General features: G+C 36.5%; 1 protein-coding gene across 5 annotated transcripts in view; it reads left to right on the top strand.

The window, feature by feature from the left end:
- The first annotated feature begins 3,554 nt into the window (after nucleotides 1–3,554).
- rgs12a (regulator of G protein signaling 12a) overlaps nucleotides 3,555–16,012 on the top strand; it is a 34,615-nt gene continuing 22,157 nt past the window's right edge. For all 5 annotated transcript variants that reach the window (XR_014533775.1, XR_014533776.1, XM_083542129.1 and 2 more), the window contains exons 1-3: nucleotides 3,555–3,682; nucleotides 4,118–5,938; nucleotides 8,679–8,780. Coding sequence is in view for 3 of the 5 variants with exons in the window: in XM_083542129.1 (XP_083398255.1) it covers nucleotides 4,196–5,938; nucleotides 8,679–8,780 (1,845 nt within the window). In the remaining 2 variants the exon portion in view is untranslated. The remainder of the gene's footprint in view (nucleotides 3,683–4,117; nucleotides 5,939–8,678; nucleotides 8,781–16,012) is intronic.

Genomic DNA, 16,012 nt, shown 5'->3' with positions numbered 1-16,012 from the left:
TGAGCACATCCTCAAGCAAACAAGTAGTCTTATACAGACTGTCATCTTGTGTTTTTTCCACGTAAGGTTTAGTATTAAAAGCTCCATTGTAGCATAATTTATTAAGTTAATATTTAACTTAAACTTTATGCTCATATAATGAACAGGCTGCACACTCTAATGACAGATTGTTTGGGATTTTTATTTTGGCCAGGTCATAGTAACTGAGTGAAATGTTCTGGGCCAGAGTGGCCTTGAGAACAGAGCTAATGCTTAAGAGAACATGCAGAAGAGAAACCATAAGACAGCTCGATAAAATCTTCAGTAGAAGCTTTACTGGCCTGGCCAGTAAGATCCTTACATATAGGTGAGGTGGGCCTGTAATCATGACCACCTACACTAATACATGAATCAGCACTGACACTAGAACCTGACACAATACTGTCATTATCAATATCTTAAAATGGGTTGGTATCAGGGAGGCAAATGTCTGTTTGGGTAGAAGAGTCAGAGACTTAAGGGATACAAACCAGCCGGTATAATGGTCACATTCTCAGGTCAGGTGTTGGAGTAGAAGACAACAAAGTGTCAAGAAAAAGCGCATATTGAGCAGTCACATGCATTAGCAGAAATTGGTGAACCGTTTCTTAAGCAAGATCATGGGGCCTTGTGGAGGGCTGCGCTGTACAGGGACACTTCTGGCTGAAACATAACAACATGCTTTAGTACTAATTTTAACATGAACGCAGAATCAGGCTGTCACTAAACTATGATAACATTAAATAAATCTTTGAGCAGGAAAGCAAAAGAGAAAACAAAGCATTTACACATGGTCAGAAGGGATGTGTGTGGGATCACCTGATGTTCAAAAGTAAGAATAAACATCGCAAGTTAGAGGAATAAGATGGTTCCTTATATTTATAGTCCAACCCTAAATAGGTAAAAATTTAGAATGGTTAAACAAACCAATAAACGATGTGTTGAAGAAGGATATTGTTGAGATAATGGTAACCGGTTACATGGTAATCAGGAATGTACCATGCACATAAATGTACAAACCCGATTCCAAAAAAGTTGGGACACTGTACAAATTGTGATCAAAAACAGAATGCAATGATGTGGAAGTTTCAAATTTCCATATTTTATTCAGAATACAACATAAATGTATCTTTTTAAGGAAAAAATAAGTTGATTTTAAATATAATGGCATCAACACACTTCAAAAAAGTTGGAACAAGGCCATGTTTATTACTGTGTGGCATCCCCTCTTCTTTTTATAACATTCTGCAAACGTCTGGGGACTGAGGAGACAAGTTGCTCAAGTTTAAGAATAGGAATGTTGTCCCATTCTTGTCTAATACAGGCTTCTAGTTACTCAACTGTCTTAGACCTTCTTTGTCGCATCTTCCTCTTTATGATGAGCCAAATGTTTTCTATGGGTGAAAGATCTGGACTGCAGGCTGGCAATTTCAGTACCCTGATCCTTCTTCTATGCAGCCATGATGTTGTAATTGATGCAATATGTGGTCTGGCATTGTCATGTTGGAAAATGAAAGGTCTTCCCGGAAAGAGACGACATTTGGATGAGAGCATATGTTGTTCTAGAACTTGGATATACCTTTCAGCATTGATGGTGCCTTTCCAGATGTGTAAGCTGCCCATGCCACACGCACTCATGCAACCCCATACCATCAGGGTTCTGAACTGAGTGCTGATAACAACTTGGGTTGTCCTTATCCTCTTTAGTCCGGATGACATGGCGACCCAGTTTTTCAAAAATAACTTCAAATTTTGATTCGTCTGACCACAGAAAAGTTTTCCACTTTGCCACAGTCTATTTTATATAAGCTTTGGCCCAGAGAAAATGCCTGCGCTTCTGGATCATGTTTATATATGGCTTCTTTTTTGACCTATAGAGTTTTAGCCGGCGACGGCAAATAGCATTTGTGTTCACTGTCAATAGTTTCGGAAAGTACTCCGAATGATAACTTCAAACTCTTTGCAATTTTTCTCTAAAAAACTCCTCTGATATCGCTCCACTATTTTTCGACGCAGCATTGGGGGAATTGGTGATCCTCTGCCTATCTTGACTTCTGAGAGACACTGCCACTCTAAGAGGCTCTTTTTATACCCAATCATGTTGCCAATTGACCTAATAAATTGCAAATTGGTCCTCCAGCTGTTCCATATATGTACATTGAGACAAATATTTAAGTAGCTGAAATTTGTGGGTTTATTTAAAATAAGGGGTACATTTTAAATAGGTCCAAAAATTGCCAAAATAGTGAAAACATGCATTGAAAACGTTATTTAAAAAATGTTTTATTGTATTTTTTTAATTAATGCTCCAACAACAAACATGTACAAATTAACTAAACAGAACCTATACAGAAAAATGATAATAGCAATACCAATAACAATAAAAATGACAATAGCGACACAAAACATACATAAATTAAATAATAGATACAAATACATGTAAAATAATTAAATAAATAAAAATGAGATGAGATAAAATCGCATAAAAAACTTTCCACAACAGAGGACAGACTTGTGCATCAGTGACATTACTGATATAATTATCATAAGATTTAAAAAATTAATCTAAGAGATTTCAGAAATACGAATAAATATGAAATACATTTTTTTCTAATTTTTGTTTATAAAAAAAAGAATTCCAAACAAAATGAAAACGTTAACAATGTAATTCACTGATATATTAGTTTAACCCTTATACAACAAAACTAACAAATTAGATCTTTTAACTGAAAGAGACTGGAGAAATCAACGTGATTACCTATATGAAGTTATAAGCTATTCCATTTTTTTTTTTTTGCAATAAATGGATCAGTGTTTCATCTTTAATACAGCAAAAAGAACATGAACTGTCGACATCCATATATTTTGGCAAGTATTGAAAACGTTTTTTAATTTTCTAATTTAAAAAAACAATTTTATTCAATTTAGTTTTATTAATGCCAAAAGAACAAGAGGTATTACATACTCATGTTAAATTTACACTTACTTACAGAGAAAAAAAAACAAACAAAAAACACCCAATACAGTGTACGTAAAAAAAAATACATAAATTATAAAGTTTTCAGAGCATTACATGTTTTCAGTGCTTTTTTGTTTCTTGTTTCTTTCAAGAGATTCACATACAATTCGAAGTCATAAATAAAATGGGAAAAGTCCAAAATAACCTTGAGTAAATACAATGAAAAAAATGCAAAATGGTTTCTTTTTTATTGACCACATAATTCACAGAAATTTTTAACATTCAGCTAAAATCTTTCCCAAAAATGATTAGCAGGATACATTCTATGGAGTATTTTGTAAAAAAGTATTGAACACGGTATTGAACTTTAAAGCCATGAGATCACCAGGGCACGTTGTTGGGCGGGGCAAAGCTCCGGATTCCCCGCCCATGCGCATAAAAAGCACCCTTTTTAGTACACGCCTTTAGACTACCACGTGATTCCCCGTGCTCCAATAAGCACCAAGTATTGGTTTAAACATTTGGGTTTGATTGACGGCTCTCTCAACAAATGAAAAGCTCTCGCTCGGTTTTCCGCGATCGTTACGGTGCCATAGTGACTGAATGACGCTTTGTGTTGAGTACAATAGTGAATGGCCGTGGTTGTGTGTCCAGGAGCTGAAGTCGAAGAGCTGAAAGCTTGAAAATACGAGCTGTTTTGGTCAGGTAAGCGGGCGTACATTTGTTAACCTTGATCTACGTGAGAAACATTTAATAATTATAATAATATGTAATGTTGATCGTGGACTGGGGGGTTTGTGGACTTTGATACTTAACGCAAAAAACAGACTAATCCGAAGGTTAAGACAGGCTGTAAGTGTTCTGTTAGTGTGGTTATATACTGAGATAAAGGCTGCAAATTGTATTCAAAAAATTATCTTTATGAAAGTTTGTAATTATATATTAAGTACAGTAAATAAAAAGGTATGAACTTATTTTTGCCTTTATTTTCACGAGTGAGCGCGTGCGCAGAGATTGTCTTCAGTGCCAATGTTTTACGTGCCGCCGTACAAATGTCGCTTCACAACTTTTTTATTGTTGCTATTTACCCATTACACATCTTACCAGTTATCTTACTGCTTGTCCCCCCATGTTTTACAGGACCTACAATGCGTGTGGCTCAATAATTGTAGCTCAGAGCAAAGCCTATTGTGATTTTGTTAGATCTTCTAGACAGAAATGAGATCTCTGGATCCAGCTGGAGGAGGTGTGAGAAGATCTCTGGACTTTTCTCCAGCACTGACCGTTCGCACAGTGGAGATAGAGCGTGGCAGAGGTGGATACGGATTCACCGTGTTTGGCCAAGCTCCTTGTGTCCTGAGTGGAATAATGAAAGGAAGTCCAGCTCATGATGCTGGCTTGAAGCCTGGCGACGGTCTTTTGAGTGTGAACGGCACAGATGTGTCAGCAGCCTCACATGAAACCGTGGTGGAACTCATCGGTTCGTCGTTACGATCGCTCAGTTTGCTGGTTTCCTCAGGTGACAGCAGTACAGTAAATTCTGCCTCAGGTTCCCTGGCTTTTCAGGGGAAACAGATGGAAACCTGGTCGAATCCAGGACAGATGGAATCTTATGATGAAGGAAGTAGAGGAGCGTCAGTGGGAAGTTTCAATCCTGTTTTGGAAATTTCTTGTACTTACACATCAAAAAAACAACCTAAACAGAGACCCAGATCAGAACCAGATATGTCTTACTGGTCTTATCGGTGTCCACCAAAACACAACCCACATGCAGCTGATCTCGAGGAGCCATCTCGTGTTGTGAGTAAAGATTCCGTTTTTTCCGACTTTCAGAGTCAGCATGATATTTTACCTGACGCCAGTACTCTGAACGTGGGAATGATGGTAGGATACATAAACTCGGTGGAACTGGATCTAGTGATTTCCCAATCAGAAGAGGAAACCCTTCGAGTCATACAAGAATGTATCACTCGAATTGCGACTGAGCAGAAAACTCATTATCTGGTGATGATGAGGGTCAAATGTAATTGTGTGCAGCTTTATGATGACAGGGATGTGGTTTTGGCTGCATATCCTGCGGAGAACCTGGTCTTGTGTGCAGTATGTGGTGAAGATAATAGGTTTTTTGGTCTTGTCTCAAAGGAAGTGACCAAAGCTGATCCCAAAATAGTAGATCAAAGCACTTGTATGAAAACGTTATGTCATGTATTCATCGTAGATCCAGACCTCTGTGATCACGATGAGCATAAAAATATCTCTGATCATTTTGGCTTCTTGTGCACTGCTGATCCGGACACCCAGGGCTGTCTGGAGTTCCCCCAGACACCCTATTCAATGTTAAACTTTGTGTCAGTCCTTTACACTGACATGGGGGACCATATTGAGAAACTGAGACTCAAACTGGATAGTGACGATTGTGATGAACAGCCATGCACACGTAACAGTGGCAGTGGCGACAGCGGGATCGGAAACGTGTCTCCGGAGGATCAGAAAAGTCTTGCTGACCAGTGGATTCTTACATCTCCAAACATTTCCCATACAGTTTGGGATAAACCATCTCCATGCACCTCCCAACAGAGCAATGGACCATCCTTAAGACCAGATCGTAGGTGCCTTCTTGCAGAGCCATTCCCTGAACCTGCTACTCCACAAACAAACACATCTACTGGAAAAGTGTTTTCGGATTCTCAGTGTAAGCAATCACAACCGCCTGAAAATAAGCCCAAACGGAGAGGAAGTCAGCGCTGGCCCTCTGTTAGTATCCGGGCTCGCTGGCCGAAAACTCGGCCCACCAGCATTGAGAGCCTGGCTTATGGTGATACCAAAGCTAAACACAGCACATTACCACCTTCCATGGAACAAATCCCTCCAGTGAGACACAAAACACCTGGAGACCTGGGGACCGATTTGACTATGAAACTGTTTAGCAGTGGATCTAGGAATAAGGATGGCGAAAACAAGGTAACAATATTTGTAATATATTTACATGTCAAATTAACCTAAGCCCAAAAGAGTCAAGCCCACAAATACACCATACTCTCAAGACCCTGACCTGACACTTTAAATTTAGCATTCATCATGATAAAATGTCATTTTTTAGTTAAGCAACATATTAAGTGGTCAAGAAACCAATGATGAATTCATTTATTGATCCATTTTTCGTTTGTCGAATATATGGTACTAGACATACAGTTTGAAGTGCTGATCTGTATAAATGCACATTATAAAATGTAATCATACAAGATTAGATTCTAAAGCTTCCATTTTTTTCAACGTTTTTTTTTTTTATATATATGTACTTATTCATTTGTAGTATGCAAGTTAATATCTAGCACTGATTCTTAGCCATGTCTTTTGTCATGAGACTTGGAGTCTCATATGAGGCAGTCTAATTTGCACACTAAATCATGATGTGTGGAACAGATGGTGCTACATGGTTGGGGCACAGCAGATGGAGCTGTTGTGTTGATTAGTGCAGTCCAATGTGATTATGCCTGACAGACCAGTGGGAAACCAGTTAAGATTGGTTTAAATTCAAGAGAGACACCTGGCAACAATCGACAAATTTCTTTATGCAGGGAAAATAAGCATTGTGTTTGGGCTAATTGACTTCAGTCTTCACTCTTAATTATTTTTATACCACAGTTTGTGCATTAGTTTGATTATGTGCTATAAAATCTAATTGTCCACATCATACAAAAGCAACCTCTCTCCCCAAACAATACCCAGTGCTGTACCACTTTAGTTTAGAATTTCAGCTGCCGCTCAGATAGCGATGAAAAGCCCAAGCGCCCAAGTTTTGTGGCACTTCGGGAATTCTGCTTCATGCAATTTTATATATATATATATATATATATATATATATATATATATATATATATATATATATATATATATATATATAGATAGAGAGAGAGAGAGAGAGAGAGAGAGAGAGAGAGAGAGAGAGAGAGAGAGAGAGAGAGATAATATAAGATGAACTCGATTAACATCTGTTTTGAGGGAGCCCAATGCTCAGATGGAAAGGAAATTACAGGTCTCTGTGGTATGTGTGATATCATTGTCATTCCATTCAAACATATGTTCATCAGAGAACTGGTTTTAATTATACCACAGGCCACAAAAGAAAAAAAAAATTATGTTAGAGTAAACAATGCAGATAAATAAAGCTGTGTGAAGTTTGTCCTGTTCCCAAAAAAAAGTGCTTTGTTGTTAAATCAGGCTGCACTGCTGTGAATTCTGATTGAACTTTAAGTATAGGAAACACAGTGTCATTTAAAAAATCTTCTATATGAACGTATAATGCAAGTCAAACATTTGTAATAGCTTATCGTTTATTACAGCTTAATCACGAATATTCCCACAGATAAAAACTAATGATACTGAGTTACAGATGCCTTCTAGATGTACACAGTTCCCTGGCATCTCATCCACATCAGGATTCCCATCCACCTAGTGCGTAGTGTTCCCAGGAGTATCTCTAGATTTACTGCCGCCCAAACCAGAAAAAGCACAAAGCATTCCTTGGAAGACGGTATTTGAATTGAATAAATTAAATAAGGAAACCGGAATCTTATTCTAGTCCCCGAATGACACTATAAATTATGGCTTTATAGCAGTAGGAGGGTAAAACTATAGATGAAAGACTAATAGACCGTAAAACATAAATGTGTGGTGTGAAACATGTGCCTACAAAGAAATTGGTCTAGCAACGTAAAGTTGTTTCTTATAAGTTGTTTCACACTTCACTAAACATTTGATTGTAGACAGCATCACTATAGTCTGTACAGCTTATTTAAGGATTCTGTTTGCACTGTGAATGAAACAGGACTTTTTTTTTGGGATAGAGATATTTTTTATTTGTTTCTCACATACAATATCATGTTTTATGATTTTATGAAACGCCTGACATAAATGTAGGTGAGTGTCACAGAGTATTAGAAATTTACAAGGGGTTATAAAGGCACTTTTGCTGATGTGTAAATAATGAAAATGTACATAAATGTAATTAAAGCAACATTAAATGAAACCATTTCTTGACTTGAAGAACATGGACATCGATTTTCTACAGTGCTCCACAATTTCAATCATTTTCAGTTCTTGTTTCTTTTTGAAATGTAAATTATTTATAGCTAAAATCAAACATTTAAAAAATTAATCAGACTTGCAGTTTGAATTATGGGTACTGTTATGTTTTTTCCTTTTTATAATCTCTAAAAGGTGAGATGTTTCTTCGCTTCTCAGCATACAGCCACTGGGTTATTTGTGGTTTACGGGAAATTATTCATGCAAGATTTTTGCAAGAAATGTATCTAAAGGTGAACACACACAAAAAAAAAAACCAAAAAAAAAAAACCAACGCTGACTCTTGTGCAATGAAATGGTTTAGTAATTGCATTTTTATGTACTTTAAGGTAAATAAAAGGTTTGAAATGGGGAAACTGTGTGATAAAATGTGCAAAAGTGATAAATAAAAAATGGTTCATATTTATTTGCATATATTTATTCTTTTTTCTTGATTTTCTTTCAAAATGGTTACTAAATGAGTACAGTTTAAATAAGATAATTTAATTGACACTGCATCTTGTTTATGATATTATTAATAAAGCATGACAAGATAATGACTATAAGGAATATAACAAAAAACTGGTGCGTAAATATGTTTTATGTATAATATAGATTTGATATTTTCGTTCCTCAGGGCTCCAGATTTTGGGGTCTCACTAGAGGACGCTCATCTGTTCGCAAAACCTCGGCTCGAACCAACCGACTCAGTCTGGCTCGTTCACTCGATGATCTTGAGGTATGCTTTTTTTGCCGTTTTCGATGTTAAAATTAAAAGAGGGAAAATGTTTTATTTTTTTAATTTTGCATTGATTTCTTTGTTCTTTTACGTGGATCTTTAAAGTTGTTTTACGTTTATCACATTCATGCAGCAGTCCTCATTGTTTCCTGCTTCTTTTGTTGAACCTTTGCACTTTTGTGTATGAAATCTCACTGAAGTCAAACAATGCAATTAGACATATAGTATCCAAACACAGCGACAATAATAATTGTGCAATACAATTTATAGAATAATATTCAAAATATCTTAAATCTAACTTTAAAAGCCCTCAGTGTTGAAGAGGCCCTGATGTTAAAAGGGAGACTGTTCCAGAGCCTAGGGGCAGCTACAGAAAAAGTCTATTCTCCTGTAGACATGATTGAGGAACAGATAAAAGAAGCAGGCTACATGATCTTAGTGACCTAGAGGCCATATATGGCTGAAGGAGGTCACTAATGTTCTCAAGCACTATTTTCTTTTAGGCGCTCGAATTAAAGGCTGGTGTTTTGGTGCTGAAGTGATGACCACAACCAGGCTGTTCTGAACAAAACACTAACATTCACATAGCGTGGGTTCCATAAAGTCTGCAATGAAACTCTTCAACAATGTATTTTTTACAGCCTACACCGAAGCTGATGATATTAGACAAGTCTCTTTGCTTTATTTTTTCAAGATATCTCTTATCAGTACTGCTCAGCTTTTCTTAATATGACTCATGAAAACATGACAAGTGGGTTTTGTTTGTGGTGTTTGGATTATAGTTGGAGATGAAGTACCGTAATTTCCGGACTATAAAGCGTACCCATATATAAGACGCACCCACTGAAGTTTACAAATATTTTTATTTTTAACATAAATAAGCTGCACCTGTCTATAAGCTTATAGACAGGTGTAATGTCTACATTAGTGTAGACATATGTCTACACTAATGTACTTTACACAGGCTTTAACGAAAGACACGTCACACACGGTGTAATGGGTGAAATATGTTGTGCTTCCTTTAGGAGCATAGCAGTATTTTGGGAATAGCATGCCACTGCATTTTTCCAGTATTACTGCGTGTGTGCAAGACGAGGATTGTGTGTTTATTATTTTCTGATGCTGATTTTCTACATTTCTTTGACTAACCCTTAACGCTGTTGCCAAGAAAAATAAAAAAGCACGAGTTTTGGAAAACCTGTCTGTGCTTATATGATTTGTGTTGCAACTGGAGTTAGCGAGCTCTCCCTTCACCCAGACTCAACGCGCTACAACGGCTTGTATCTAAACAGTAGCCAACCAAGAAAGTCATTGTTCACCGTCTTTCTCCTTCCTTTCACAACTATTTCTCTCAGGAGTTTATCTTTTAGCATCGTCGTGCGTTTAAAAATCACCCGGTGGAAGTTTTTTCTCCCGAAGCCATGCAGCTCAGAACACAGGTGAGGTGTGTTTTTTTTCCCGTTTCCGTTCGTTGTTTTAGCCCTGCGGCTTAAACAATGGAAGTGGTTAATTTATGAATTTTTCCTGGGTTTTTCCCGGTTTTACAAACTTCAAGCCAAAAAACTGAACCCCATAACATTAGACTAATGAAATTTCCGAACGGAAACGAAAAAAAAAAACGTTCGAAACGTGGGGAAAAAAGTAGCAGCTTATAGTCCGAAAATACGGTAGTTGTTTCATGGGATGCTCCCTAAATAAAGCCCAAAAACTGTTATAATGTATACATGGCACTCTGAACCATTATAATAGCATTAAGATCCTCTTCGACAAAACATAAACAATTCAGTTTCTGCATCTTCTTAGGCCGTGATGTCAGTTGAGACAGTTTTTCAGTTTTTTTATACCGGTAAATGATGACTTGTGCCGTAGTATGTTATTGGCTTTAAAGAAAACAATAATAATAATAAGTGTCTTCAAGATACACAAATGTGACGACATGAAATATTGGGATGATCAGTGACCTAAAAGAGTACATTGGGTCCAAAAGACCACAAGGCTTCTAGTTTGTATTAAATTCTGATTGAATGCAAAACATTTATGATAATTAAATATTTTTCTGTTTCTGCTGTGCCTAGAGTTATAGATATGTGTGGGTGGGTGTTCACTGGCTTTCTGACTTGAATAAATCAAGCTTGTTGTCCAGGATATTGAAATATATCCTGGACACCTACAGTTTGGCACCCAAGTTCTCTACAAAAGTTGAATGTTGCTTCAAACTGTGATTTGCTATATTAATTCTTTCGTAGGTCGTACTCCTGTGTATTTTTTTGAGCATATCTCATGAAATAGCCAAATGCTTGAGGTTTAGAGTGGAAAAGCTTTTGTCATTTCTCCAAGTGTGAAATCTGAGAGCAGTAAGAGTTTTCCTGGAATGGGAGACGGCTGTTTCATGGACCTGATGCCCTTCTGGTGGTCAGGCAAGCTGGAAAGTGTGGTTATGAGAACATCAAAATGGTGTTCACCAGGAGAAAAAGCAGCTTCAATGGAAGAAAGAAAGAAAGAAAGAAAGAAAGAAAGAAAGAAAGAAAGAAAGAAAGAAAGAAAGAAAGAAAGAAAGAAAGAAAGAAAGAAAGAAAGAAAGAAAAAAATATTTACTCAAAATGTGTAATGTAAGCATAGCATTTGTTGGACTGCCAGATAGGATCAAATTCATTAACTGTCCAACTTATTTGACCTATTTACAATGCAATTTCCTGCTATTTAAACTAAAGTGGCCAGAACAATGACTTATCAAAGTTTAATAGTCACATTTAGTAACATTTTCTTTTCAGTAAATATATTTTAAACTGCAGTTTTTCTAGAACAGAAAGCCAAAAATAGAGTACGGAGAAACATCTCTTTCATTTAATATTTATCCTTAGCTTTGCTTTTTAATAGTTATTAGACGACCAAGCACAAAGTAGTAGCCCTATTGCAAATGTGTTCGGGTTCAATGTAAGATGGTAAGATGTAGAAACTTGAAGTTTTGCAAAAACTCATGGAATCCTTCTTAATTACTCAGTCACATGTTAAGAACCATGAGTTGTATAGATATTATTCTTTTTCTTCTGATTCCTTGCCTAATTTGCATATATAATGCCACACATTTGGATTTTATTTTCCCAAAATGTGTGTTCAGATCCTTCATAAAAATCTTTATCTCAATAATTATAGTAAATTATAGTAATATTGTTAAACGGTATGGATGTCAATTACACCTCGTGATTGCACAAATATGCACCAAAGATAATCAGTGGTAATCTGTTTGTGCATCTCTGTCGTAATTTGTAAATCAGTTTCTAATGACAAATGTATTACTTATATAATGTCAACATCCAGTCATAATTCATCAGGCATACGACAGATTTTGAACTATGTAATTGTAACCAGTCTTGAACAGTGTGTTTATCTCTGGTCTCTTTAGTATTCTATGCAACTTGGCAAGAACTGGCCACTGGGGACACTACTTGTGAAGGTTGCATGGCCCCACAGATCGCTGCTTGTGGATATGCTTATGACAATATATTTATATGCTGGATCTCCAGACCTGATATACTACTGAACAAGAACAAAAACAGATTGCAAAAATAGAAAATAAGTGACTTGCGCTGAAACTGATGAAAAGCTTTTTTAGGGAAATCACACGACGTTAACTTGACATGCTCTTGAAAATCCAAAGTCATCCTATCTCTGAAACATAGCATAGAACACACCCTGGATAATCGCCCATGGGAGGGTTTACCCAGTATTCAGTACCACTGAATTCTTCTGCTGTGTAAATACAGGGGCTATTGGGGAAATCAGAACACTAAATGTGTCCAGATTGGCTTGCTGTCTTCTGCTATTGTACTGAGCAAATACGTACTTGCCACATTTCGGTACATTATAAAGAAGTGCTATAAAGCTAATAGGGGACTTTTACATTTGTGAGCAAAAAGTTAAAATATGACTGATCAAGTGTGTTTGTGTGTACAATGCCATAGTCATTTCACCAGTTTCCCCCTAAATCAGCTTGACATACACTTTTACACTGACCTGAGGGAGAGAGGTTTTTTTTACAGTGGGAGGAGAAAATACTCTGAAGTAGAGCGAGTGGCTGAAAAGAATGAAAAGAGGGAGCATGGAAAGAGGGAGGGAGCGTTCAGGAGAGAGAGGGTTAGAGAGAGGGAGAGTTGGACTAGTTTTTAGATGCAGGGAAAACCACTTGAACTTCATTTTCTGAGCATGTAGCCAAATGGAGATGTTTATTTATGCTGGGTGTCTGAAGAAATACTAAGGACACACTCACACACACACACACACACCCACACACACACACACACACACACACACACACACACACACATATGGAGCCACCTTTAACTCTCCATGATCCAAAAGTAAGTGCTATTTCTTTGTCTTCTTGTCTTCTTGCATTTATTTCAGTTGAACAAAAATCCCCTGTCAGTGCTGTATTTGGAAGAACTTATACTGTTTTTCATTGGAATGTTATTGTGTAAGTAATAAATAAAGTAAATTGTGTATGGATTATATGATTCTTCTACCCCCTGAAATGTTGCATTTGTAGCCTTAGGCTTTTTTATTAGGTAGAATCTGTTTTGCATTGACATGGTGGAGTAACCATTTACAGTTTCCTTCAGCCTCATTGTCTCCAACAATCACAGTTTGAGGGAAATGAAAACTTGCAGTCATTTAGGTTTTGACTAAGGTGTGGGATTAGTCATCAGTCTGCTCTCGCAAACCGAAGAAAACTTTAAGGACCTTCAGTCTCTTCACTCCATAGATGTGCTGCTTAAATAGTTTTTGGTTGACAGTGAATGATATTTAAAATCTGGTATTGAAAAGTAGCTGCAGGTTTCTGGAAGAATAGACTTCCCGGTGTATTCCACTTGGCTCTGAGATGGTAACCCTAAACCACAAGGTTGTGTGAGGAGTGACTAGCTATCAGCGAAAATGTCTTGATATAGTCCAGCTGTTATTTTAATAGGAAGCTCTGGATTTAGAAAAAGTAAGATGGTAAGAAGAGTGAGAGAATATTTGCGTGTGTTTGAAAGTCTTCACATGTTTTTGAAGCACATCACATAGTTTTAATGTACTGTATAATCAGCATGCCTATCCGAACAGCCTGGCAGCACACCCTGTCATTATCATATGTATAAATTAGGCATATAATATTTCCGTGACAAAATCAAATAAAATGCAGCGAGACCAAAAGATCCAAAATGTGGTTCAAAATTGCACATTTCACATTTTCTTTCCTGGCCGAATAAATTCATACAGTACAAATTATATTGTTATGTGGATCTTTAAAAAACATTTACATGAAATCCAGAGTTTCTTAGAATTTTGGTCTTAAATCACAGTTTGCACTAAAGCCTTTGCACAAGTTTTTATGATCCTATTTTAGATCAGCAGAGTGTCATCTGAGCCCATGCTCCAAAAGATTCAGAGATTAGGTCTGACCTTTATTACAAAGCAGTTAGCAAGGTTTAAATATCAATAATCTGCTTCCATTTAAAATAAGCACCTGGAAATAATACAGAATACGGAACATTATATTTGCAGCATATTAAACATTTGTTTTTGTAGTTTGAAACATTTCACAATTCTAAAACTTATTTAACCTAATTAATTCCAGATATTACATATATTACAATGTGTTCTGGTTTTTGACCCCACTGTATTATTAGGACGATAATGCTTACTGTTGAGTGGTTAAAATGCACCAGTACACATAGCTAGTATTCATCACAAACACTACACTGTCTAGAAGTATATAAGTATGTAAAGTAAGTGTTAAGGCAAAAGATAAGAGTTAAGCCAATGATAACTTACATCTTGGTAAGTCTTGGTTTGTCTAATTGTTATTCCTTCTCTTTGGGCCATCTTTGTGCTTTTCTGTCATATTTCAGTTTCAGTCATAGGATTGAAGGGAGGTCGATGAATAAATAAGAATAATAAATCACATAAATATGTATAGTATGGAAAATATGTAAATGTTCAGTTCTCTTCCAGGACATTAAATAACCACAATTCATAATACTCTAATGAGGACCTCGATACGAACATCATTTCATATCAGCAGTTGCATGCACAGCATTGTAGCAGAAATAAAGTCTGGTTTTCCTTTCATGTAGTATCCAGGGTTTATTTATTACATTTCTTAAATTTTTTTTACAGTAGTTAACAATACAATTTTAGATACAGCAACAGCAATTTTTTTCTCTATATGTAAGTGTGATAGCTGGCTGATAGGCTGCCATCGCTTTGTAAGTAATGTGCATGTTTTTACTCTTTGAACTCCAGCAATCGGGGAATAGGAAGCTATTAGCAAAGTTATTTTCCCAAGAGACGTACTTATTGCCTTCCTTTAAAAGACAAAGCAGTCTGCTATGACTAGCAGTATTTTTACTAGCCACTCCAATACAATGCTTCAGTTAATGTTTAGACGAGTTGAAGTAGTTGCATTGAAGGGTTACATCAGGTGATGTAACCTAGAGCAAGCAACACAGAAGAATCATCAGTAGAGAAGATCTGTTGTCTGTTATAAAATCCCAGCACAGCTTGTTATTTTGTATTTTTTTATACATACACTCCATTGAAACGTTAAAAACCAGTTGGTTTAATGCTCATGCGTCGTCCAAGGCAGTTATTTTTGTCAAGAAAGACTTCTGCAATGTGTAATTACGAGCATCAGGTTTCAGTTAGAAAGACCACTGATTCAGTACAAAGCTGGAGAGAATACTTTTTGAAAGTGTGGAAGGGTGGAGTTATGGCTAAAACTCAGATGATGACTGATGCACTGCCTCCAGGGGAAACAAGATCTGCTCTCATCCCTTTACTGATCCTGCAATAAAAAATTGGTGGCTTGTTTATTGTGTGTGACCCCTAAATACAAATGCACTACTTTAAAAATATTTACAGGAGCTAGAAAGCATGAATTTGAAACCCCAATAAACACCAGAATGGTGTTTATATCTGAAATCCCTCCCTCCTTCCTTGTACACAAGAGATATGTTGTTTTAATATTGACTTTAAATGAGACAAGTGATTAATGAAAATGGTAGAACTGTAATAAAATGAAATAGTTTGACGTTTTAGTTGCTATGGTTATACAATAGTTCTTGCAATTCCCATGAAAATCACCTGCTATTAACTGTCATTAATTGATGTTAAGCATTGATCAAGTTGGATATGGATGAATATATTTGTGCACTATTTGTGAAACCTAGACATTTCTTTATTGTTGGCAT

The sequence above is a fragment of the Silurus aristotelis genome (assembly GCF_946808225.1).
Source record: "Silurus aristotelis genome assembly, chromosome: 5".
NCBI classification, from domain to species: domain Eukaryota; kingdom Metazoa; phylum Chordata; class Actinopteri; order Siluriformes; family Siluridae; genus Silurus; species Silurus aristotelis.
The sequence above is the reverse complement of the archived record's forward strand: the minus strand, read 5'-3'. Positions and strand labels throughout refer to the sequence as shown.